The following is a 24,393-nucleotide window of genomic DNA, read 5'->3' on the forward strand; positions in this document are numbered from 1 at the left end:
CCGCTGTTGCCAGCGGGGCGGGGTGTGGCAACAGCACAATGTTACAGAACCCCTGTAACGCTGCAAACCTTCCTAGGGTTTATAGTCAGCCTCACTTTTACTACTCCGATGCTTCCCCGCACCTCTGGTGTCCCGCCCGCTAAACGCCCTGCACTGCAGGAGCCGAGCCGTGAGGAGCTACCTCGCGGCTCGCTCTCGCGGAAGGATACGCTTGCGCGCAGTCTCGCGGAGGGATACCGGCGGTATATAATGCCGGCGCAGGCGCGACGAGGCCCTTTCCCGCGGCGGTGGCGGTCGGGGTGGGCGCTGCGTGTGGGCCGCGCGCCGCCGCCATGGGCTTTGGGGACCTGAAGTCCGCCGCGGGCCTCCGCGTCCTCAACGACTTCCTGGCCGACAAGAGCTACATCGAGGGGTGAGAGGCGGCGGGGGAGTTCCGGGGTGCGGGGAACATGAGTCGGGCCTGGCGGGGACAAGCGGTGGGGACGCGGAAGGGCCCTGAGTCACCCTGGCAGCTGCATGGGTGGCACTGCTCGGCGGCCACCGCTGCTCCACGTGTTCCTGCGTGCCCCGAGCAGGGGGTTAATTTGCCATGTTCTCCGCAGGTACGTCCCTTCGCAGGCTGACATAGCAGTTTTCGAAGCGATCGCTGCCCCGCCGCCTGCAGACTTGTTCCATGCTCTCCGGTGGTACAATCATATTAAGTCGTATGAAAAGCAAAAGGCGAGGTATGGTTAAACTGCGAAGGTGCAATATCTCTGCAAACTAGCCTACAAATTGTTGGGTTTGTTCGAGTTTGAACAAAACTGGTTTCCGGTAGTACCACGTGGCATTTTGTGTTGTTGGAACACAAACAGTTCCAGAAGTAGGGCAGATCTCTTCTATGGAAGACAAAATTAATGATTTTTAGTACAGAAGGACATGGAAAGAAGGGGAAATATAAAAGGAAATACTATGTCTATTTTTTTTAGTGATTTTAAGTGTTCGTGAAAGGTGCTGCATTGACATCCATGGAGACTGCAGGCCTCTAAAAAGGCATAGCATAGCTAGGGTCAGTATTGCTACACTGCTTTTTCTGAGCCTCAGTCCTCTTCAGAGGAAACTCTTGCAGAGGTGGTTGGCTCAGTCTCCAGTCCGCTTCCGAAGCTTTTGTAATGCTAAAGGCGACTGAGGTTCTAAAGTGGTTTCACGAAGTCCGCTCTAGAAACCACTTATGGTTCCTGAAATCAAAAGCCAGTTTTATGGCTCCAGTAACAGCAGTTCATATTAGCAATACAACTATGAGCTTATTCTAAGATACTAGGATATGTGAGCTGCAGAAGGTAAATTCAGGGAGTTCTGGTCCCTTGTCCTGTTGAGAGTGAGGGTTTAGGGTAAAATGTTCACTGAAAGATAGGAAAGTAGCAGTTACCTTTCAGTAATGTGTTTTCAGTCACTTGCTAGTTCTTAAACAAGTGAAAGTAGTTCTAGAGCAAGAAGTTGGTAATTCCTTCTAGACAGAATGTAGTGCAGGTAAAGAATTCCAGTAAGAAAGCTTTTCGTATCCATGTGCTAAGTTGGAGTTGCAGTGTTGGGCAGGATCGTACCAGCTTTGATGAGCTACAGCAAATCCCATATTCACAGATTACTCATCTGGCGTGTCAGGAGCATTGGGGGCTGTCTTTCAGGAGGTTCTGATTTCAAGTAGCACAACTGGATTTTTACTCTTTAGCACAAGGTTTTCATTACAAATGCATTTGTAGATGCGCTGATGAACTGGCAGTGATTGTACTGACGTTTTAGTAGGTTCCTAATATTTGTATTTTTCTTTCAGCTTACCAGGAGTAAAGAAGGCTTTGGGAAAATACGGTCCTGCTGATGTTGAGGATACAACAGGTGTGGCCACAGATAGCAAAGATGATGATGACATTGACCTTTTTGGATCTGATGATGAGGAGGTACTTATGACCTTTTTGTATTATTTTTATTGCTTTTTACAAATAAATGCAGGTATGCAGATTTTCACCTCGACCTAGTTACTTACATTTCTGACTTTGATAACAGATCCTTCTTGGAATTCTCAAGTGTATCTTATCTTTGCAGAATAGGAAGCTTGGAAGGTAAACCCTCAAAATTTAGAAAATAATATGTTGGAATGGGTGAACTATCCAACTTTGACTGGTTACATGATGAGTAAAACAAAAAATCACCATCTTTCGGCTGACAGTCGTGATGATTTGTTTTTATCTGAGTAGATGCCAGTCAGTTTGGTAGCGCTTCGGAGATGCAGGGGGTTTGGTGCTTTACTGTAACTGCAAATTTGTCCTTCAGGAAAGTGAAGAAGCAAAGAAACTGAGGGAAGAACGTCTGGCCCAGTATGAATCAAAGAAGTCCAAAAGTATGTATGCATGCCAAGAACTTCCTAATCTTTTATGCTTGAGTTAATTTTCATGCATTTGAACAGGATGGCTGGAAACACTAATTAACTGTAATAATAGATCAGCTTGACTGAATGAGACAGGAGTAATTGGCTTCACTTGAATTGCCTGTGAACTCAGCCTTCCCACAGCAAATGGGAATGTTAACGTGCCTTTTGTTGTGCTTTGTACACTCCTGCTGCTTGTTCTTTCCAGAGACTGAGCTTCCTACATAAATGGAAATAACTTGAGGATTTTCTGTGAAAGTTTCGAGAAACTGCTGCAATGCACAAGTTACTCCACAGCTACTGGTCTGGAACTGTTCAGAACTGTAGCAGTTGCAGTATTCCCTCTGTGGAAAATAAACTGTTACACAGTGTTAAGCTCCTTCCCAGATCTTCTGAGAAGGACTTCCTATGTAACAAACACTGTCAGCTACTTAAATCTGTGTTCTTTTATGGGACTGTTCCTCAAGAACGTAGTGTATCTATGTATTGAAAGTTGGGATGTACACAGCTGCAGTACTTCAGAAATGTACATTGGTTCCAGAGGCCTGTCACAGCTATGTGAGCAGCTTCTTGTTCATGAAATTGGATAAGTTGCTCTCGTAAAACTAGTTTGCAAGTATATCAGTGAGTTTTTGAAAGATTCCTTCCTTTTCATGGTGATTTCCTTCCCCCAGAACCAGCTGTTGTTGCCAAGTCATCAATCTTGCTTGATGTGAAACCTTGGGATGATGAGACAGACATGGCCAAACTAGAGGAGTGTGTTCGAAGCATTCAAGCAGATGGCTTGGTCTGGGGATCTTGTAAGTATGGGGAAATACCAGAGCAGGGAGAGGGAGAGAGTGCAGTCCCTTGGGATAGTGTATGACTAGTTGGACTTGCAGTCACTGCTTGCTGATCTCTGAAAGGCAGGTAGCTAAAACGGGGGAACTGCAATACTACAGTACCTCAGTGTCTTCATATGGTCAGAAAAGGTGTATTAGTGCAGCGCCCTGGTTAAGATTTGAATACAGGTTTTGAAAGCTGTAAAACTTTAGCTCTGCTATCCTGCATCTCCCTGTGCAACTCTGGATGCAGCAAACAAACTCCCATACCACCCACATCACTGGTTTTCTGTCCACAGAAAGAAACCCTTCTTCAGTCCATTGTAATGAACGCTGGGTTGTTAATCAGATGGTCCATAATGTGGAACAAAGGCTGTTTTTATGTATTCCTGAAAATTGCTTTGGTCAGTTCAATCTTAGATTGGTGTTTTTAAGAGATTCCACCAATAAAAGAGTACTAAATGCCTTTTTTATTTTGCAGCCAAGCTAGTACCTGTTGGCTACGGTATCAAAAAGCTTCAGATCCAGTGCGTTGTTGAAGATGATAAAGTTGGAACAGATATGCTGGAAGAGAGAATAACAGCTTTTGAAGATTACGTACAATCAATGGATGTAGCTGCTTTCAATAAGATTTAAGTCTTGATATATCTAGAATAAATGTTGTTGCAAAAAATGTGCAGTGTCTGTGCTTAATTAAAATCTTAGAGTAACCCAGCTCACAAATGTAATGTTTTCTGAATGGGTAAAGTAGAAGCTGGAACTGAGTTTTAAGGTTGCTCTGACACCTCACTGTAGTACCCAAGAACATGAGTGGAGAAAACAGAAAATTTACATTTACCATCACTTCAGTGTTAACATGGCTTTAAAACACTGAAATGCTGTTTGCTCCATCTGTGGAGAAATTGCTTCTTCGGAAATGTTTGTAATTTCTCTGGATGGGTGGTTTTAAGGGAAAAGAGCAGTGCTTGGTCAAAGTGCAAGTAATGTTTTAGTGGGTAAACGAATTCCTTTTCTTCCGTGAGGGTGGTGACTAACCAAATACATCATGGCCTTTGTTGACAGTTAAAACTCCAGTGAGAGGGAGACGAAGCTACATCCAAAATGACTGCAGTGCTCTAAAGATAAGGCCTGAGACTACCCTGGTTCTTTCTCACCTGTTCTGTGATGTAGAGGGGTTTTTTGTTCGGTTGGTTGGTTTTTTGTTTGGGTTTTTTTCTTGGTTGGGGTTTTTTTGAGGTTTGGAAACATCTGCAATGAAATTCCGTCGAGTTCTGTGTCTTTATTAAACAGCAATTAATGTTGAGGAGGAGCCGCTTCCATGCGGGGTGCGGGCGGTGCCTCTGTGGGGCGCTGTGAGCCCAGCGCTGCCCGCGGTGCGGCGCCTGCCCCGGGCAGGGATCGGGAATGATCCACGGGCTGCAGCCCCTGCAGCTGTCTGACTCACTTACGTGATAGACTTGACCCGTGACCATGACTGAAACAATAAAAAAATAGATGAAAATGCAAATACATAAAGGATATAAAAAGTAGCAAAATTAACATCAGTTTGAGCTGTTTGCTCCAGATTGGTTTCTAGATTGATTTTGCCTTTTTTTTTAACGATTGAAGAACCTATCAGGAATAAATTGTTTCCCAAAAACTATCCATAGGAATGATAAAAAGTTAAAAAGCTGTTGAAGTTGTGGAGCTTCTAGACAAATTCACAATTCTAGGCCTTGCGTTGGACTGACAGGATTTATTGTGAGTGTGAACTGGAGGCCTTTTATGTGCCACATTGGTCTCTGAGATGAACATGCCCAGTGTCAAAGCCTGACAGCAACAGCTTAAGTAACTCCTTTTGTTGTTTTTCTCACAGAGCATCTGTGTGGTTATCTGGCACAGCAGCTCCTCTTTCTCCTTGTTTAAAAGTTTGCCAACTTCACATTATGTAGGAGCTTTGCTTATAATTTGTCTCAGAAAAAAAAATCTGCCTGCTAGAGGTTTAAAGCACGGTTAAAGATCTGAAAGTGAATATTGTTACAAGCTCACTTGCCACCTTCCATAAACCTAGCTCTTAAACAGTACCCTTTCTGTGGTAATTCTCCAGCTGTTGCTTCTGCTAAATCCTGTAGCTTAGTTTTACCAATTCTGTCATGGTGCTGTTACAAGCAGGAAATTGGTAGATGCCATATTCAGAAAAACAAATTTATTAAAAATTCCACCTCAAAAATGCAGGTTTTATTATGTCGGCCATCACTGTTTCTGACCTCCCATTCAATGTGCTACTTACCTTGATACTCTTTTCTCGGCCTTCAAATTAAAGCCCTAAGTGGATAAAACGTTTGATTTATATATGGTAACTTTGTTAAAATACAACACTAAGTTATCCATGTGACCTGCCAGACTGGATCTGTGTGTTACATTTATGCTAAGCATGCTCTACAAACTCTTTGGTTCTTGAGATTTCTTTTGTGTCTTGGGTTTTGGCAAGGTTTTTTTCCCCCGATGTTAAAAGGAAAGTTGCTGCACAGGAACAAAACACAAAAAAACCTAGAGAGCTCAGTCTTCCCATGGAGAAAATAGGTAGGCATGTGGGCAAGAGAATTCCACTCAATCCACATACATTTATGTTAGGTGTTTTTGTGTAGTGTTTGGGTATGTGCTGCTATTATTACTGTGTCGTTGTGCCTGTGAGAACTCAACACCCTGGAGTAAATGAGGCAAGACTCCCAAGTGCACCCCGTAACTGAAAGATCAGAAGAAAATTCCGTAACTTCGATACGTGATACACGGGAATACTGGGGAAAGAGTTTTAACAAAAACGAATCTACATAAAAATCTTCAGAAACACAAACTGTCTGGGAAGAAGATAAAAGTAACTAGAACCTGTCTATTATGAAATGTGTCAATAGCTATTTCTATAATATCTCTTTATATGATAGCACAGATTCCTTCTTCTGGTCTTTTTTTTCCATTGTGGTGAGTTGAATGAGCATTCCTCAGTCCAAGCAGCATAGAATTGTTGGTATTGTTTTGGAGACTCTTTGGAAACAAAAACTTAGAGCATTATCTGTTTTGTTTAGATACCTTTCATTACTCTTGAAGAAATGATTTCGATAATTCTGTAACTGATCTTGGTGTGAATGGTAGTAGTTACATTGCTCAATTGCTAATCCACTTAATGCCATAGATCAAGGCTGATTTTGGCCTTACTCAGTTCTATCCTCTCTCTTTCTCCTGTCTGCTTCAGGCTACACTTTCTGATCATTTATGCAAGATGGGACATAGGTGCTCCCTCATGTGAAAATCAGTCTCTCTGCTGTGTATAGGAACGTGTGTGCACACAGCTGAAGAAAGCTGACATGGACCTTAAATCCCATAGTAGAAAGGGCCAGGGCTTGATTTCACCTTCCAAAATCTTTGGGAAGGAGCTGTTATGAGAAAAGACAGTCACCACACATTGCTGCTAAGAAAAGCAAATGAACAAGCTTCTTTGGAAACAACAAAATTTTATTACTTCACTTGGACTACAGTCAGGAGAGTACACCATTCTTGGAAAGATGTCAGGGAACATGTGAAGAAAAACTGCAAAATATTTGATTTAGGCACATTCAGCAGCACAGTGCCAAAATATTATGATGAGCAACTATGTACCAGGCAGCAAATGACTCCAAGGAATAATGCTGCTTACCAGCTTCCCAGCCCAAAGGGAAATACACTGAAACTCCACTGATCCTGCCTGACTCTCTCAGACTCTGAAACCAGAGTCCAAAGAAATAGTTACAGACCACAGTCAGACTGTTTCTATTTGTGCAGCTACCAATACTGGATGTGCTCATGCATACATATATATATTTTATAGAAAAGCAAATCTATTTACATATAAGGCCTCAATTACAGCATGAATGCTACTAATGTGTTGGCAGGCCATATAAACTAGGTAAATTATCTGAAAGGTAGTTTTATTCTATATGCATAGGCCAATAACTAAGAAAAAACAGCTCAAATTTACCCAAAGCTCTATGCTTTTACTTTCAGTGGAGTTTTGTCCCACATTCAACTTTTTAATTAAGTGGTATTGCATCAGAAATCTGTTCACTCCACATAGCATATATATATATATATATATACATTTGCACTGGTGCATGTGTGATTCTGCAGCAAGCAACAAGTTGGAAGAGAATACAGCAGAACTGGGACTAATTCATCTTTCTTATGGGAGTGGACTCCATTTCCTGGATGAACTGTCTTGCCTCTTATTTGGAAAAGAATTCTGAATTTGGCTACAGACTTGTAACAGAATACTGATGAATTCACTCCACCCATTTTTTTAAGCTTGACATTAAGGCAAACAAAATGTTATATTATTTCCGTATCTTTGCTTGAAAGAGCAATAAAGAGCAATAGTTTTAAACCTCTGTAGGACTAAAATTTTAAACATAGAAAAGAATGTGGCACAGAAGCTGTAAGAAATATTTTCACTAATTCTTTGCACATTTTGAATGAGCCTAATACCTTCTATGAAACATCTGCTCAGTATTTCGCACTCAGCTGGTGATAAAAATACAAGTGACCAGGAAACACAGGGTCTCCTGTCTTAGTTTTGAGTATAAGATAAAACTTGTCTTCTCCCAATGCTCTTTATTTCCATATTTTTCTTTTTTGACAATAGAAGGCAGCAATTCAGTGTTCCCTGTCGTGGCAGTCTTCTCCAGATGAAGAGTGGAGCCACTGATAGCTTCACTTAGGTGGGATGTAGCCAGGGGATTCCTCCTTGAGGCAGTAGTAGACAATCAGGAGACTCATGACCCAGTGATGTCCGGCCACAACCTCTTGAATGCGAGTGCCTCAATTAAGAGTGGTATCAGCAATGGCAAGGAGGAATATTTTTACTATGTGTTCTTTTGATATCGATGAGGTGTGGAACCACAGCAAAACAACAGGATTATAACAACATTCCTCATCAAAAGCCCCGTTAGAGTAATTCCACCTATGCTGATAACTTTCAGTTCAGGCTGTATGTGCATTGCAAGGACACACATCCAAATCACGTGTCCCCTAAAAACCTTTCCATTAAAGCAGCAAGTGCAATTAAGCCAGCTGTTTACAGAAAACTGCATATGCAAAGATGCACATCTGACTGGCAGATATGAAGTCAAGAACACCTCCAAATCTCCTGTCAGCTCTTTTGGAGAGAGCTGGTGACAAGAACAGTCACTGGGCAGTTTCACAATAGTGCACACGCGCATTGTCTGAGCTCCACAGCTGCTCGCTGACCGTTCCCGAGCGGCTCACCTCCCACAGGGCCAGCTTCAGCACCTCAGAGACTGTGGTCTTGACCTGGGCTTGGAACTTTTTGCTAATCAGAACATAGAGGATTGGGTTGAGGCAACTGTTGATGAAACCAAGGCCAGTGGAGAGTGGAATGCCATCCTGTAGTAAGTCATGCAAGTTTTCATCATGGTGAGCAGACAGCTCCACAATGCTGAATATATGATATGGTGTCCAGCAGACAAAAAAAGCTACAACTACAGCAATGATGGTCCAGAAAAGCCTGCTAGAAGTCAATACAGTTCTCCTCTTCACTTTGACAATCAGCAGTGAGTAGCAAATAACCATGGTCACTAAAGGAAAGAGGTAACCAAATGCAAGCCTCACCCAAATGAGAATGTGATGTGTCAGCAAAATAAGTTCTCTGTCATGCACATGGAAGTTGTTGTAGCAAATGGTGACATTGTTGAGAACCGTAGCTGTGTCTCTAAAGTATAAGGCAGGGCCACCAATAATTGCAGCTGACATCCAAATGATCCCACTCAGAACGAGGGTGTTCTTTACAGTCCTGTATTTGTAGGAAAAGACTGGGTGGACAAGGCGGATGTAGCGGTCAAGGCTGATGAATGTCAGGAAGAAAACACTGGCAAACATATTAAGTAGTGCAATGAATGAGTTCATTTTGCACAGCCACTTCCCAAAAGGCCAGTGGAAGCCCATTGCCACATATGTAATATAGAGGGGCAGGAAGAGAACAAAAATGAAATCTGCAATGGCCAGATTCAGGAACCAGAGTGTGGAAACAGATTTATCCCACTTAAAGCCCATAAACCAGATGACAATGGCATTACCTGGGACTCCCAGCAGAAATGCCACACTGTAAAAGAAAAGGGAAATGATATGGGCAATGCTGAGGGAGGACTGGGGTGACTCATCTTCCTCAGACAGATCGTAGAAATAAGAGTAGTTCTCAAAATCTTCAAATGTCATGTTGCAGAGTGGCTTTCTGGGGGAGAAAAGAAATGAAATGGTCAAAGGAGAAATGTTTTACTGCACTGTAAATAGTAAACTGCAATTCTTTCAAGTTCTTGGTCATAAACCACAAACATTGACTTAGTTTGGTATATCTATCACCTTTTATCTATCAGCTGCTAGCACAAAGCTCATGAAGAATTTTGGTCACAGGCATTTCAAGAAATGTTCCAATCAAAACAGTGCTGAAATCTCCAAGAACTGTTTTCCTTACATTAACTTCTTAACAGACAGCACTGAGCACAGTACCACTAATAAATTTCTAGGAGACTAGATTTTTGCTGAAGTATGATTTTGCTATTCTTTTGTGGTCAGGTTTCATACTTTACTGCTCTGTTCCTATGTAAAGCAAGTTTTATGGGTTACATCTGCCTAAAATCAGAGGAGCATCAGACATCTATGTAGGGAAAAAAGTTCACTAAAAATGCCAGGAAGCCATCTTTTATAGAATTACACCCACCACCCCTTCCTCAAATTATAGTTAACAAAACAACAGACAGCAATTTCTCCAGCAACTAAAAGTTCATGGGTTTATTCATCTCTTTCATGTATGTCTTTGTATAAAGAAATAATAATTTTCGGGCACATTTAAAGTATTGGATTTCCTTAACACAGCAAAGGATGTAGAGAAGAAAACATACAGAACATATTGCAGGGATAATACAACTGTGGTATTCTTCCACTAGTGAGCTGAGAAACAGGTAATAGATGAAAGAAAATAAAGCTTCCCATGAACATAAAACACACTGTAAGGGCATAAATGAAACTATTTGTGGGTCCTTTTTTTTTTTTTTAAGACAGAATTACAGAATTTTCTTAGTTTTCTTCTCTCGCAAAAGCTTCTGGAACTTACAAGTACAACATGATTTTTCACATAGAAATTTTTTCTGTGGGTGGGAGGGAAGGGGAGGGGGAGGGGAAAGTGGAATATAAACCAAAACTGAGGGAAGAAAAATTAATGGGAAAACAGACAGGAAACAGAGTTTGAACAACAGAAAGAAAAGCAGTCAGAAGTTATTTCACAGTATTATTTCACAGCGTTTATTTCGCAGTATAGACAAAGTTGCAGCACATCACAGGTGGCCACAATCAGACAAAAGTATCTGCAATGATCAAAACAATTATTCTGCTAAACTCAGTTACCATTTAAAGCTGAATTGTTTGGCTGGACTCAGCTGCACTGAAGACCTGCGCCTGAGAGCAGTCAATTAGCTGTACTATGAATTATCTTACCGCTAAACTTCAGAGTGCTATCTCCATTCCGAAACCAAAATTCAGCCCGCGCTTTTGGAGCTCGGCCCTGCATTCCTGTAATTCCATTAATTATAGCATGCTAAGGACAACAGGAGAGCAGCCTCCAGAGCACACTGCCTGCAGAAGCACATCTGCAAACCTGTGCTCATGTACTTACCTTTCCTCCAAAAAGCAGTTCGCTCAGTTTGAAAGGATTACTCCCACCAGTAAAGCTACGCATGTGCACACGCATTAACAGGATTAGACTTCTCATTTGTAGATGGATAGACAAGGAAGGAAAAAAAGGTTGTGTAACTTTATATCTCTTGATTAAAAAAATGTGTATTAAGAGTCAGCACAGCCTGTTCTGTCAAGAGGCTGTGATAGCATTTGTGATTTACATCAGGCTGAAGGAATGTTATTTGGTTTGCTGTCCTGATAAATGATACTTATTGGCCTGCATTTATGTAATTACATGCCCCTTGAGGGTGGATTCTGCATCAAATACCACTGCCACCCATCTGAGTAATTTTTTCAAACAGCTTAACAGCTGCTGAGAGAAGAGTATAAACATGAAGCAGTCCCACTAACATCTGGAACATTACATTTGGACAGTCAGGTTAATAACTGGATTTTTAAGGTTTGCCCATACAAAAAACTATCCCTTCAAATCAAATTTATGCAACTAAACAAAAAAATTTCCAACTATAATGACAATGATAAACATTTGCCTACTGTCCAACAACGTTAATTTTATATTTAACATTTCAAAGATGATGTATAGCAGGAGAAAAAACACATACCTAAATAAATGCCAAATATTTCCCAAGCCTCCTGTAGTTTAAAACTCCATTGAAAGAGCACACCTTTAGAATGCAATTATTTTTCCAAGCTTATATTTTCCCTCATCTCTAACTCTAGTCTTCAAGGCCATGACTCTTTAGCAGTGGGAGTAAAAAAGCAGGAGGAACATTGCTTACCACTGCTCCAAGTGCACAGATGCTGAAATTAGATTCTATGGCTAGGGCTCAGCAAAGACTGCCAATTACATTTGCAAAGCCCAGAAACTCTTACTTCTGACATTGACATATAGGAAGCACTTCTATAGAAGGACTCATGGTGTTAAGCCCTGTCCTGAAAAAAGATAAGCAGTAAGAGATTGTCAGTGGAGTTACACTGGTTTACATCAATGAGGACGCAGATTTTTTCCATTAACCATAATTCATCAGAGATGTTTCTCTGTGGTCTTGAAACACACTGTCTCTTCATACATGGCTCTGAAATTAATAAATTTGCAGAGTCAGAACTGTCTTGCAGTTCAAGTCTGACTTACCAGGATATGCAGCCCAATAAGTATCATTTATCAGGACAGCAAACCAAAGGTCTTGTGAAGAAATTTAATTGTGTTCCTTATTCTGACACTAATTTCCTGTATGATCTTTGACAAATGGCTTACTTTCCAAGCTGGAGAAATTCTCATTAACTTGTTTGCAGACTGAGGCTCAGTAGAAAAAACAATACTTTCAGACAGCAGTTTCTGCTTGGCTTTTAGGCAACTGCTAGAAAGGGTAAGGGAGGTTTGGGACAGTTAATTGGCTCAGCATCTGCTGGTCTGGGGAGCCAGTGCATAGAAAACATTTTTCAATAAACAGGAAAGTGTGGTTAGAGGCCTGCCAATAAGCCTTGGTAGCAGCCACAGGTTAAAGAACAGTGTTCTATTGCTTATGGATTAATATAACTAAGTTTAGACTTCTTCCTGTCCTTTTTTTAAAGTTTTATTTTAAATAGTAAACACTCTGTGCAAAGTGTATGCTCAGCATTTGCTTGAGGAGTCCGTTCCTGTTCTCTGAGCCACAAGCAGCTCTGAAAACTGAGACTCCTTGATTCAGTTGCTTAATTATGAAAATAATTGACCAGGAGGTTTCATTTCCTGTCCTCTTCTGTAAAACAGAAGTTGATTACTAAATGACTTTATAGGAATATCACACGATGGCACTTGGTGCTTTTAGATCCTGGGACAGAAAGCAGAATTGTCAAGAAATACAGATCATCAGGAAATATTTCTAAAATACAAAGCCACAGAACTGCTAGAGACTTCACAACGTGTTGAATAAACTGTCTTTCTCTGAATTTCAGCAGGGAATTACAGACTTGGATCTCAGTTGACATATTCATAGCTTTCTACTAAAAGTACCTAGAGTTTGTGTCCTCTGCCACTATTATAGTTAAGCTATAATGACAACTTGGACAAACTATTGGATTTGCCTAAAATAGAACAGCTCTTGCAACACTAAGAATGGCCTTACAGTTGTGACGTGGGACCAGTACTTTGGAATCTATTCATGGCTATGCCACATGCATCCTGCTTGACCAGGGGAAGTTGTTTGACCTCTCAACACCTCAGCCCTGAGGTCAGCGGAACAGCTTTGGAATTAAATTACATTGGGTTTTCAGTCTAAAATAGAAGAAAACAAAAAAAAAGGTACAATTTCCGCCCCCACTTCACTTGAAGCAAAATCCTCCTGGGGGTTCAAAGTTCCCTGGGCACCACACAAGTTAGGACCTAACTGAATTACACTGGCAGTCTACACCACATATTCGGGCTCAGCCCACACAACCCCTCTCTCTCACATCCTTACTACTTTTGAATTTTACAGAAAGGTCAAAGGGAAGAGTTTATTCATTGTCTATGTTAGTTAAAAGTTAACACAAGTATTTGAGTGGTAGTCCCCAAAACTATCTTTTCAGTGTGATAAATAGTGTTTAGAGCCTCTGGTCAGCTAAATTGGTTTCAGAGGTCACAGTAGTGGGTCCTGATTTAACAGGAAAATCATGGTTTGGAGAGTTGGCTGTCTCAACAGTTCATTTCATAGAGGGAAGATATTACAAAAACCCTCTTATCAATGTCTTTTTGAACAACTGTGAGCACATCATATTCCATGCGTATTATCTGTGGCTAATGGAAAGCTTATTTGATTGCATCACTTCAACTTCTGTCATTTGCAAGAGTCAAAAGTTGGAGAACAACTAGTTTCACAAAAGGTCACCTAAAGCCTCCTTGTCATACTGTGTGTCAGCAAGTTTGTCCAGGTATTGAATTCAGTCAAAAGACCTCATAATTTTGTCTTGGAACTTTTGAGGTGACAAATTTCGAATATATCTATCTTCAAAAACATGAACATGAAATTCACCTGGCAGTTTATCTGTAAAGTTCAAAACTCAGAAGGCTGAGCAAATTTGCTAGAGGTACATATGTATTTCTGGCAAGCGTTTTACAAAGACATAGGATAGATTCTAAAACACACAAGGAATACTGATGAAATTACAGACTGTCATGGACTCATATTTCTCCCTCAAAAGGACAAAGCCAAGATAACGACTTGGCCCAAAGCAGAAACATACCTGTAGCAGGAGGTGCCTGATACACTCATACTACAAAATGAAACCCTAGCTATGCTACAGTTTAAGCCTAACGTTGGCCCTGCAGGCAAAGCTACTAGGCAACAAGCATTTTAAGCTATAATACACAAAGGCAGAATCAAGGCTTGTGTCTATGTTTTCTCTTTCACAGACACACACACAAACAACTGTCTTTTGACTATCCTTTTAATAGATATATAGATATATGGTAACCTAATTACTTCATATGTCATCCTGAATTCAATAACTGGAACAGGTCACAACAGATAAGACATGAGACTGGAAACCTTTTCAAGCCACAATATAGATGTATTTGTTCTAGCAGATAAGAAAGGAATGCAAATAACAATCATTCTCCATCATGTCTCTCAGTGAAGCAGTGTTAGAAATGTGTTTGCAAGGTACTGGCTAGACATCTCCTAAAACTGAGGCCAAAACCAACTTTCTTCGAGCAAGGCCAAACATGACCCTGTTAGTCATAACACACCGCCTCATCTGCGGTATTGAAGTCATTTGACCAGATAATAGCCTGGTAACATTTTACAGAGTGAGTGTTACAGCAGGATTAACAAACCCATATAGCACAGACTCAGTCAATATCGGTAAAGCTGTGATTTCAGACCAGCAGTTTTGCTGACACAGAAATGTGAAACAAAAAACGGAAAATCCAACTCTATATCTAAATAAGGCTGCTGTAGTAGGAAAAGTATCACAGTAGTTCTGGCCTGAATATAAAATATCTTCTAGACAACAGCTGCAATGGAGCAGTGTACCATTTCCACAGTCAGGTACCTGATAAATGTCTGCAACCAGCAGCTGCGTATCACCAAAGCTGATTTATTTTCTTGCTGATCCCAAGCACCAAGTCTTCCATTCCCAAAGATGACAAAGAAACTCAGATGTCCCAGGATATGCACTGGGGAAGGGGAGGGGGCACTTGGTAACTCCATAGTTAGCACTTGTTTCTGCTCTTATTCCCTTCTGTTAATACAGCTAAAAATAAAAATATTTTTTAATATTCCTTTGGAACATAAGATGTTGCTGTAGCCACTGCAAATCACGTAACCACAAAAATTGTCCATCAGAGTCAGAAAAATGACTGGTCATATCTGTGAAACACTTAAAAGTAGCACTATTTTTAGAGAAAAAAATTCTAATATTCTTACCAAAAAAAAAAAAAAAGACATTGCCACTTGAGACTCAAAAATTGTCTTATGTACTGTATGTGTCAGCACTGCCAAAGTATTTACATAACCAGTCATAATGCTTCAGTATTCATAACCCTTACTGAAATGAGGTTCAAGTGAGAAGTGTCATCAGTCTGGTTTACAGACGAGAATGCTGAGAGTGACCTACAGGAAGTCTCTGATCAAACCAAGTGCTAAATCTGGAGTCCCTGCCTAGTGGTTCAACCACAGTCCTATCCTCCTTTCTTAACTTAGCACTGTCCCTTCTCTCATGGTGAAGTGAAGAAACCGCGGCTTCACCTCTGGGAGACCTTCCCCTTCCTGAAGGGAGGCTCCCTTCTGTGCCAGGATGTCCATTGTGGTGAAGGAAGACAGAGCTTACCTGAGCAGCCCTTAGGGCTTCCGATCTGTTTTCTCTGCACGGAAGAGAAAAGCAACCTGGATTTCCACCATTTGCTTGTCATAGCAACTGCCCTGTGTCTGCAGTCCCAGGACATATCTCAGAGCCATTAAGCATGGCTCTCAGATGACAGAGCCCAGCAGGTACACCATATATCCTATTGGCTGTGAGGTAACACACTCATCAAGTATTGTTCTGTGGAAGCTTCACGTGTTTTCTATTCCTCCTCAAAGGCCAGCAGTATTTTCTTTGGCTACAAGCCACCATGATAACTACATACCTAGAGCAACGGAGATACCCGATTAAAAAAATTTAAGTGCCTCAGCTTCGCAGTGACTGGATTGATGGGATAATGAATGCTTGCGTTTCTAATTAATTACAGCCTTTTCAGGTTTTCATGCAAAAATTACTTGGAATTTTTACTTTGCAACTGTTTCACATATTTGTGACGAAAGAATATTTTGACTAGGCTTCATGTGATCATTACATGATTATGCAGCTCTGAGCATGTTTTTTTAAATGGTTGTACTGTTTCAACAAACAAATGCTTTAATCACAACTCCCTCCTAACAAAAAGTAGCAAAGTGAGAGCAGAGGATACAGAGTAAATGCAGATTTTTTCTGCAGTTGCCTCAGCAGACTAAGGCCAACTAAACATAAATTAGACAACAGGCGTTCTAAAGGTACTGCAAGGCAACACCAGGTCATTACAGAAAAAATTCAAAGTAACACTCTCTCCAGCAAGATACAAAATACCTATCGAATAACAGATAAAAAATAGATTACAATCTGCTATATTTACACTCCTTTTAACAAGAAGAGTTAAGAAATAACTCCAGAGAAAACTAGCACCACAACTCATTCCTCTACTATGCCTTCTTACACCCTATTCAATTTCACAGATTAATTTCCTAGTCACTTATTACTGTATGCTTGGTTGTGTACTGCCCTCTAAATTGATCTCTGTTTTCCTAGGTTTATTCTACTCCTCATTAGTACACACCAGCAGTTTATTCTAGCATAAATGTAATATTGCTATGCTTATATTCCTCTTGACACATACTCTTGCATGGGTATATCAGAAGATGCAATTCCAAAATACTTCTAGTACACATCTTATCAGCTGGAATGTTTCAGATAGCATACTTTAGTATGTCCTCACAGTTAATATACTAGGATCACTGTGTACAGTAGATTAAGGGCGTCAACTTCTGTATCAGTGTTATTCTAATATTCCTTCTCATACAAAGGTAACTATTTTTTTACGTTAAGATCAAGTCTATAGTAAGTACTGCCTTTTTTCCTGCAAAACTGAAAAATTCAAATCGCTAAACAGTTTCAGAAGGACTGGATATTCATCTAGCTCCCTAACATGGTATGGGGAACACTCCCTAGTGCTGAGAGGAGTAGATGGCATCTATGATTAAGGTGTTAAATTAGGAGCTTGGAAATACTGGTTTTACAGGCTTCCCATATTACCTTTGCAAATCACTTCTCACTTGACTCTGCCAGATATGGTGTAACACCCTCAGTTAACATTACTCAGGTTTCTTAAAAGGGCAATTTTTCTTAACATTTCCAAAATATCTCATTAAAAGGATGTGGGGCTGAAGCTCATTAAAAGGGGATCACTAGAAAGAAGAGATGGGAGTTTAGAAAGTGGAATTACATCGACTGTACAGGACTTACTACTCCTTACTACTGACATCACTTTCCTTCTCTCCTCTAGAAGGCCTCAGAAGGGAATGAAAATTGTGTGCCAGGCTCACACTTGCTGAAAGAAGCAAGTATCTTATGTTGGGAAACTACCCACAGGCCCTAGTCTTTGAGATCAAAACCTCACTGGATCTAGGCACTATAAGCACATAATGAAAGACAGTTCCTGCTTTGTTTATAATTAAACAGAATAAAGAGCTATAAGGAGAGTAGGGAAAGGAAGAGACATTTCTTGCCCAAAGCCAAACAGTAAATTTGAAGGTAGAGTTGGAAGCAGAATTCAGAACTTGCCAAAAGAATAAAGAGGCAAGTATCTTCTGTGGGTAGAGGGAGAAGATGCTGGTTCTTAGTACTTGTGCCTTGTGATTCTTGAAATACATTCTTCAAGGAGTATCAAAAAGGGACAAGAGAGCCTGGGTAGAAGAAGAGAAGTAGGATAATGCTACAAACTTTTTGCCTGCTAATGTCCCTGGCAAGAACTGAAGACTTCTACAGTGCTGCCCTTTGCAGATAACCCTTGCAAGCAAACCTAACTTGCAGCAATGGGTTTTGTCAGCTTCCCTCTGAACCCAGTAATGAAAAATTATTGTATCTGTAGCAGGTTTGTTCAGCTCCTCTGAAGAATCATAGCAAAATGGTGGGCCAGGTATAAGAGAGCTGCAACAATTCAGCAGAAATTCCCTTTGGAAAAAAGCTGCCATGGGCTAATACACTCCTGCTTTAAGGTCCTCAACCTCTGGAACACACTGAAGATACAAAGAGCACAGAAGCAGCTGAACTCCCCCAGAAGTATTATATGCCACCTTTGAGGACACATAACTTCTTTTTTTTTCCTCAGGAGACTCAAGCACACCATAAAAGCAAAAGCAAGTGTAAGAGAGCTCACCTCTGCATGATGGCATCTCCCCTTCTAGAACCAATGTCTCTTGGACACTGCCTACCCCAGCCACAGCAATCCCTTTCTTCTGCTAAGAGGCCATGAGAAACTGCTCCTCACAGTCGGCTCTCTTGAGCAAAGGCAGCCACAACAGAGCCCTGCACTGTTGTGAAACTGCTAGCTTTAGACTGAATGAACACAAATTAAACCATTATCAGAAACAATGAGTGCAAATTAGCCAGACAACCAGCCACCACAGTAAGAGAGACAGCTGAACCGCTGGCACTTTCCATGAGACAAAATAAATAAATAAGCGAATAATAAGACCATTCAATAGATTACAATCCCCATGAAACCTAGCTGCTGCTTAGTGCTTGGAACAGCAGAGTTACTAATACAATATTAATATCTAATAACAAATGACAAAGTTCAAGTGTCTCTTAAAAAACACAAGGAGAAGAAAATTCTTTAAGGCAACTGGCTTTATTAGGAAACAGATATAAATTTTCCTCTTGAATCAATTTATCAGAAATAAACGCAAATCTAAGCATTTCAGAAGTTGCTCATTAGGTTGTCAGCAGAAAAAGACATTCTTAAAAGAAAGAATGTATAATGTACAGTACACAGAAATTGCATTATTTTGATCAACACTTTTCCTCTGCCCTCACCCATGCAGTAAAAATGTGTAATCAGATCCTGCATAGGAATCCTTTTACAGATCTTCCCTGACTTATGATCCTTTTCCACAAAAGCAATTAGAGAATCCAAACCATAAATTCACACTCCAGAGTCAAATAACTTCCACTGTGCCACACTCAAAGAGATTCTCAGTTCAACAGAAGTGGACTCCAGTGTCACTCATAGCACATAAAAAATCCCTAGGGTTGAAGTAAACTTGACAGGACCTCTATCCTGTCTGCCTGGCAAAAGTTGCTGATAGTGTTTTAAATTTGGCCAGAAGTTGCAGTGACATTAAACAAAAGTAAATTGGGTTGTCAAAATATTTGCATTCCCCAGTTCAGCTGTGGCAGAACAATAATATGATAATAGTGAAAGATGATAATGAAAGTAAGCTATCATAAGTAAATTAATCTTGAAATCAGTTTCTACATCTGCTCTGACAAACTACTTTACCTTGACATACCCTTACTCAATCTCTTGTCCTTAACTAAGAATTAGTAAGCATTTTATATTATTCAGTGATACAATTTTATTCAGCTGTGTTTTAACTCACAGACAATGTTCAATGCATATACGTCCTGTAAGTCCACAAAACCAGGTCTGGGATATTGCTTGGCTTGCAAGATCACATTTAGAAAGACAACAGATGACAATGACACTGTTATCACTAAGTGGGAATAGGAGGTGGAATCTATTCCTGTCTCATTGTGTGGTAGTATACAAGGCTTCAAATCTTATTGTCACTTCTAGGAAACACGTTCCAATACACTTAATGAAAGGTAGATCCATATCCTACCTTATTCCACAACAGTTAGGGAAAACACACACACTTTCCAGCTGAGATCACAGAAACCTTATTTAATTCTGCAGAACTGTAATTCTTCAGAACTACTTTGTTGATCTGCTATGTAAGTTGAAATGATTTCCAGTTTCTGTTCTAGAATCTGTTCAGATCAGAACTGATGTATTTTTAACTAATAATACTGGAAATTGCTATAGCTATAGAAGACACACTATCCCTAAGCAAATAAAAAAAATAAAACCAACACATAGGGGACACAGAGGGGCGAGAGAGATTTAAGCCAAGGTCACTTACCATTCTTTGACAGGATACAACTCCCTGAAGTGTGTGTTAACATACTCAAATGTAATTAAAAGTTAAATTAACGCACACTTTCATATCTTTTCTTGGTGCTGGGTTGATTCAAAGTAATCTGTAAAATGAGTATTGCATTCTTTCTTCCAAGAAACTCTTTTAGCCAGTATATGCTATAGCACCTTACAGCATCTGCCTGCAAGTGTTGTTGCAGCTGTAGAGACACATTATTTAGAAGGTAAGGGAGAGAAAGATTTTAAGTATAAGAGAGTTTGACCTACCTTGCTTAGTTCTTTGAAACAAAAGGCACTGTAAATCAGGGATGTGAGCTCTGTAGCAGAAGGAAGAATGAAATGATCTGCAGAGTTCAGAGTGACTTCAGTGTGATTCCAGCTGCTTCACTTGGCTACTGCCTTCCTTCTAATAAAGCTGCAGAATGATATAACACCGTGTTTGTTTTCAGCTGAGGAAGTTGTTTCCAACTTCCCTTGGTTTTCTAGACCCATTTTTGAAATATTGCCATGCTGTATAATCCCAGTATTTCACCAAAAATAAATGTTAGACATGTGAATGAATCATTTTGGTCAGTGTCCAAGCAAGCAACAGATGTGGTGGCTGATGAATGGAAAGAGACCTTACAGTTGTGGGCTGCTTTTTGTTCTGCAGAGAAGAGGTTGAACAGTATTTCTTTGTAAGCACTCTGGTTTATAGAAAATAATGTTGAATGAGCTGAAAGATGTTTAAAAAGTCACACTGAAAGCATCATTCTGTAACTTGTACAGTGCGATACATTCATTTGGTATTTAGGAATAGTACATTAATCTCCTTTTGTGTGTAAGAGTGAAGTAAGCTCCTCAAAACACTAATTAGTGACTCTGTCAGAGTGTATAAAATTGGTCAGCAATTTGAACTGGATTTTAGGTGACTGGGCCCAATTCCCAGTTCTGTAAAGAGCCTGATGAGTTTTTGTGGCCAGGCCTCATGATCTCCATGTTGCTTAATTTCTCAGTCAGTAAAATGTAAATATTATTCCACTAGTATCTACCTACCATAGCTTACCTGACTCTAATGGTACCACACTCATCATATAATTTAAAATCAATTAAGCATCTGTCAGTCCACCTTGCCAGTGGAAGCAATAATCTAACAGTGGTACTCCTCTGCCACTAATGCAAAACATGGAACGTTCCACACTGATTGAATCTAGTCAAGACCAAATTTTCCAGATATCAAATATATTGATTCCAGTGAAAAATTAGAAAGAAGAAACTCCAACAAACCATTCAACCATCAAAAAAAAAAACCCACAGAAAAGTGAAGTGCTTAGTGAGATCAGCTAAACAGGGATTTCAGCATTTGTTAGCAAGGCTATCAGTTCTTAAGCAAATCTGTTTAGGTTCACAGACCACAGATGTCTTGAGAGGAACCAAAAACTCCTTCTAGCAAAACTAGTCTTCTTTATCTTTCCTCCATGACAGTTCTTGTTCTGCCAATATAACCTCAAACACTGAAAGTGTTTAAAGTTATACATGTACATTGTACATGAGTGAGAAAGCCTCTAATTCCATGAAAGGAGGATGGGGATTATGCACAGACCCCCTGGACCACGATGAAAGGACAGGGGAGCAGGATTTCTGTGAATATACGGAGACAAAGTGGGTTGCCTGAGGAAAGCACCTCACTTATTTCTTACATTTTAAAGATTACCTGTTTTCTCTAGGTAACTGATTGGTGAATCTTCACTAATAAAAGCTCTTAACAGTAGTTATCTCCTTTTGTGCTGAGGGTTTTTTTTGCCTGTAATGGCATGTGAGTCTCTGTCTCTCTAGGTACTTTGCCAAATCTAGTTATTGTAAGGCAGTTAATTTAAAGGTTTGCGCAGTACTATTTCAGCAGGACAAAAGTGGAAATTACTGGGTAGATAACTCCCAGACATGATCCACAAAAAAAGATAAAAACCCCAGCAAACAGTCACAATTTGCCAAATGCTCTTCACTTTGTCGGTGAGCATTCTGGAGAGTGCAAAGGATTCTTGCAGTTTGGGGTAGTGAGGAAGTGTCCTTAAGGAGCTGTTTCCTTCACCATTAACTAAAACAGATTTCTGACTACTTTAACATATACTGGAGTTGATACCTCAGCTCTTCCATCCTTCAGAACCAAGGGAGGATTAAACCCCACAAAGCAATTTTCCTCACCCTTCCTAAGGACTGCACCAAATATGAAATAAAAATGCAAAGGGCCCAGAAGTCATTTTGCAGAGGAAAGTTTTCATAGGAAATGATATTTTTCTTTCAAGAATAGCAGATTAATGCATTTAAAATAATTTTCTACCTCTCTGTCCTACCTACATTTGCTCCTTTTCCCTTGAAAAGGACTTTTGCTTTGATGAGCAATTACCCAATTTGCACAGTATAACCAGCATAGTAACATACCTGAGAGGGGAAAAAAAGAGAACAGAATTTTACAGACAAAATTGCATTCCATCTGAAAGGATTCACTTCTACTTGTTTTCTGTTTAGATCTAAATACAGCATTTAAATCATATGTAGTTTCGATTAACCACAGTGGAAATCCTAAATCCCTGAAAAATGTAAGCTTAGGCTCTAAGTCTTTCGTTTTAGTTCTTTCTATGCTCAGACATGGTGAAACTGGAATGGTGAGTCATAAATTACATGGCTTTTTAATACACACTTTTGTGCAACCCATTAACCATTGACATAATTTTAGTGTGATCTTTTCAGATAATTTTGTGAAAGTTACATGCTTGGAAGAAAATTAGTGAGTAAAAAAATGCCTTATTTACTTTCATGTCTTCTCCTTCCTCTATCTGGAAGTTATATTTTATTTTGCCATGTTATTTGTGCTTTTTCAACAGGGTAAGTAATCAAAGTCTTGGAATTTTTACTCTACATTAAGCATGGCAATATGCCAGACAGCTCCAAAGAGGGACATGCATTCATGAACATACAGTACACGTGGAGCTTGCAAAGCAGAGAAATACTACTTTAAACCTGATGGAAAAAGAACAAAAGGGAGGATTTACATACAGATAATAGACATTGGGTCATCCAGTAGCGAATAAACTGGATCTATTGAATAGCAAGATAACTTTAAAAAGCACTTCTGATTCTTTGGGGACTTTTTAACCCTATAAAACAAAACAAAAGCAGAGGATGTATGGAAAAAATATACAGGGGAAAAATTTTCAGAAATGCTTTACTAGTATTAACCAAAGCACAAATTACAAAGCAATAAAAAAGCCAAAAGTAACTTCTAATATATCTGGATTGCCAATTGCCTGATTGTTCTGACAATTATACCCACCGGATCTTATAAAGTTGCCTATTAGTATGTGCAGATAATCTCAGCACTAATCAACATCCCATCAATGTTCACTAATTCAGTTAAATTGTATAAAACACGAATTTGCAAATTAGGTCAAACGAAAGACATTAAGTTTTTCTCAGGGTTAATTTAAGCTGAACAACACAAGAAAGCAACTACTTACTGTTGTTTACAGTTCAGTCTTTTTTTTTAGAAAAGTAATTCTTCACTGTTCCTTTGTCCTCACTGTTTGAATACCTCATCTACTAAAATCCACTCTGGAAATACCGAGTTTAACTACCTGACAATCAGGAAAAGGGTAATTTCCTCCCTTGCTGTGAAACTAACGGCTATTCATGACTATCCTTTAGGTAAAGCTGTAATGTTTACTTGTGGCTTAACTACCCACTATATACCAGAGTCAGCAACTATGACAAAATTCTCCAGCGACACATTTGAACAAACCACCCGATGAAGGAAGGTTTGGCTCATTTAGGCAGGTCCACACCTCCTTCTATGCTGGTATTAACAATCTGAAAGGTTTTCATGTATAACACATTGAAGAAATTCAGCAATTCTGCGGAAGGTAAAATCCTTCCCCCATTATTTTAGTTGGGTCAAAACACACAAGCATATAAGTGAATTGCTATGCATGTATATATGGATGGTATATACATACCAGTTCAAGCTTCAGCACTTCATGTAACTCCTGCAAACACAGTCAGCGGTGTTACATTCTATGAAATAATGAACATTAGAGAATAATTTATTATAGTATATATTTATCATGTGATGTATGTATTATATATTATTATATAATGTATAAAATGTATTATTATATAATGTATTTTTACATGATACCTGGGAAAAAATAGTATTAGAAATACTCTTTGTCCTCCATAGATTTTGGTTTTATACGTGCATTTTTTCTCATTTTCCACAAATAAGTATTATT

The 24,393-nt window shown here is 39.7% G+C and overlaps 2 protein-coding genes and 2 non-coding genes across 7 annotated transcripts; 3 read left to right on the forward strand and 1 right to left on the reverse strand.

Moving 5' to 3' along the window:
- Positions 1-272: 272 nt before the first annotated feature.
- EEF1B2 (eukaryotic translation elongation factor 1 beta 2) lies at positions 273-10,132 on the forward strand. The gene is made up of 7 exons (XM_042041198.1): positions 273-412; positions 603-725; positions 1,811-1,934; positions 2,308-2,374; positions 3,076-3,201; positions 3,704-3,903; positions 10,120-10,132. Exons 1-6 carry the CDS (start codon positions 333-335, stop codon positions 3,856-3,858), a joined length of 675 nt encoding a protein of 224 aa, XP_041897132.1. The 5' UTR covers positions 273-332; the 3' UTR covers positions 3,859-3,903; positions 10,120-10,132.
- Positions 2,155-2,234, forward strand: LOC121670853. The gene has a single exon (XR_006018301.1). It is a non-coding gene; the product is annotated as a small nucleolar RNA SNORD51 (small nucleolar RNA).
- Positions 2,691-2,824, forward strand: LOC121670856. Its single transcript, XR_006018304.1, has one exon. It is a non-coding gene; the product is annotated as a small nucleolar RNA SNORA41 (small nucleolar RNA).
- CMKLR2 (chemerin chemokine-like receptor 2) lies at positions 6,691-23,721 on the reverse strand. 4 transcript variants are annotated; one of them, XM_042041195.1, is made up of 3 exons: positions 23,623-23,721; positions 20,396-20,543; positions 6,691-9,478 (listed from the first exon to the last, which is right to left on the reverse strand). In XM_042041195.1, the coding sequence occupies exon 3, from the start codon at positions 9,460-9,462 to the stop codon at positions 8,416-8,418; it is 1,047 nt and encodes a 348-aa protein (XP_041897129.1). In that variant the 5' UTR covers positions 9,463-9,478; positions 20,396-20,543; positions 23,623-23,721; the 3' UTR covers positions 6,691-8,415. The 4 variants fall into 4 exon arrangements, with proteins under 4 accessions (XP_041897129.1, XP_041897131.1, XP_041897128.1 ...); XM_042041197.1 differs by lacking the exons at positions 20,396-20,543; positions 23,623-23,721 and adding an exon at positions 15,727-15,914; XM_042041194.1 differs by lacking the exons at positions 20,396-20,543; positions 23,623-23,721 and adding an exon at positions 10,916-11,173.
- Between the last annotated feature and the right edge of the window lie 672 nt (positions 23,722-24,393).

Source organism: Corvus kubaryi, unplaced genomic scaffold (genome assembly GCF_017639235.1).
Source record: "Corvus kubaryi isolate FWS band 111438036 unplaced genomic scaffold, C.kubaryi_AGA036_p1.0 37396, whole genome shotgun sequence".
NCBI classification, from domain to species: Eukaryota; Metazoa; Chordata; class Aves; order Passeriformes; family Corvidae; genus Corvus; species Corvus kubaryi.

Excerpts from the sequence above, each read along its gene's own strand:
- CMKLR2 (XM_042041195.1), bottom strand. The coding sequence starts at position 9,462 with ATGACATTTGAAGATTTTGAGAACTACTCTTATTTCTACGATCTGTCT.
- EEF1B2 (XM_042041198.1), top strand. The coding sequence starts at position 333 with ATGGGCTTTGGGGACCTGAAGTCCGCCGCGGGCCTCCGCGTCCTCAAC. Across the intron at positions 413-602 it reads GACAAGAGCTACATCGAGGG|GTACGTCCCTTCGCAGGCTG; the intron begins GTGAGAGGCGGC and ends TGTTCTCCGCAG. Across the intron at positions 3,202-3,703 it reads TGGCTTGGTCTGGGGATCTT|CCAAGCTAGTACCTGTTGGC; the intron begins GTAAGTATGGGG and ends TTTATTTTGCAG.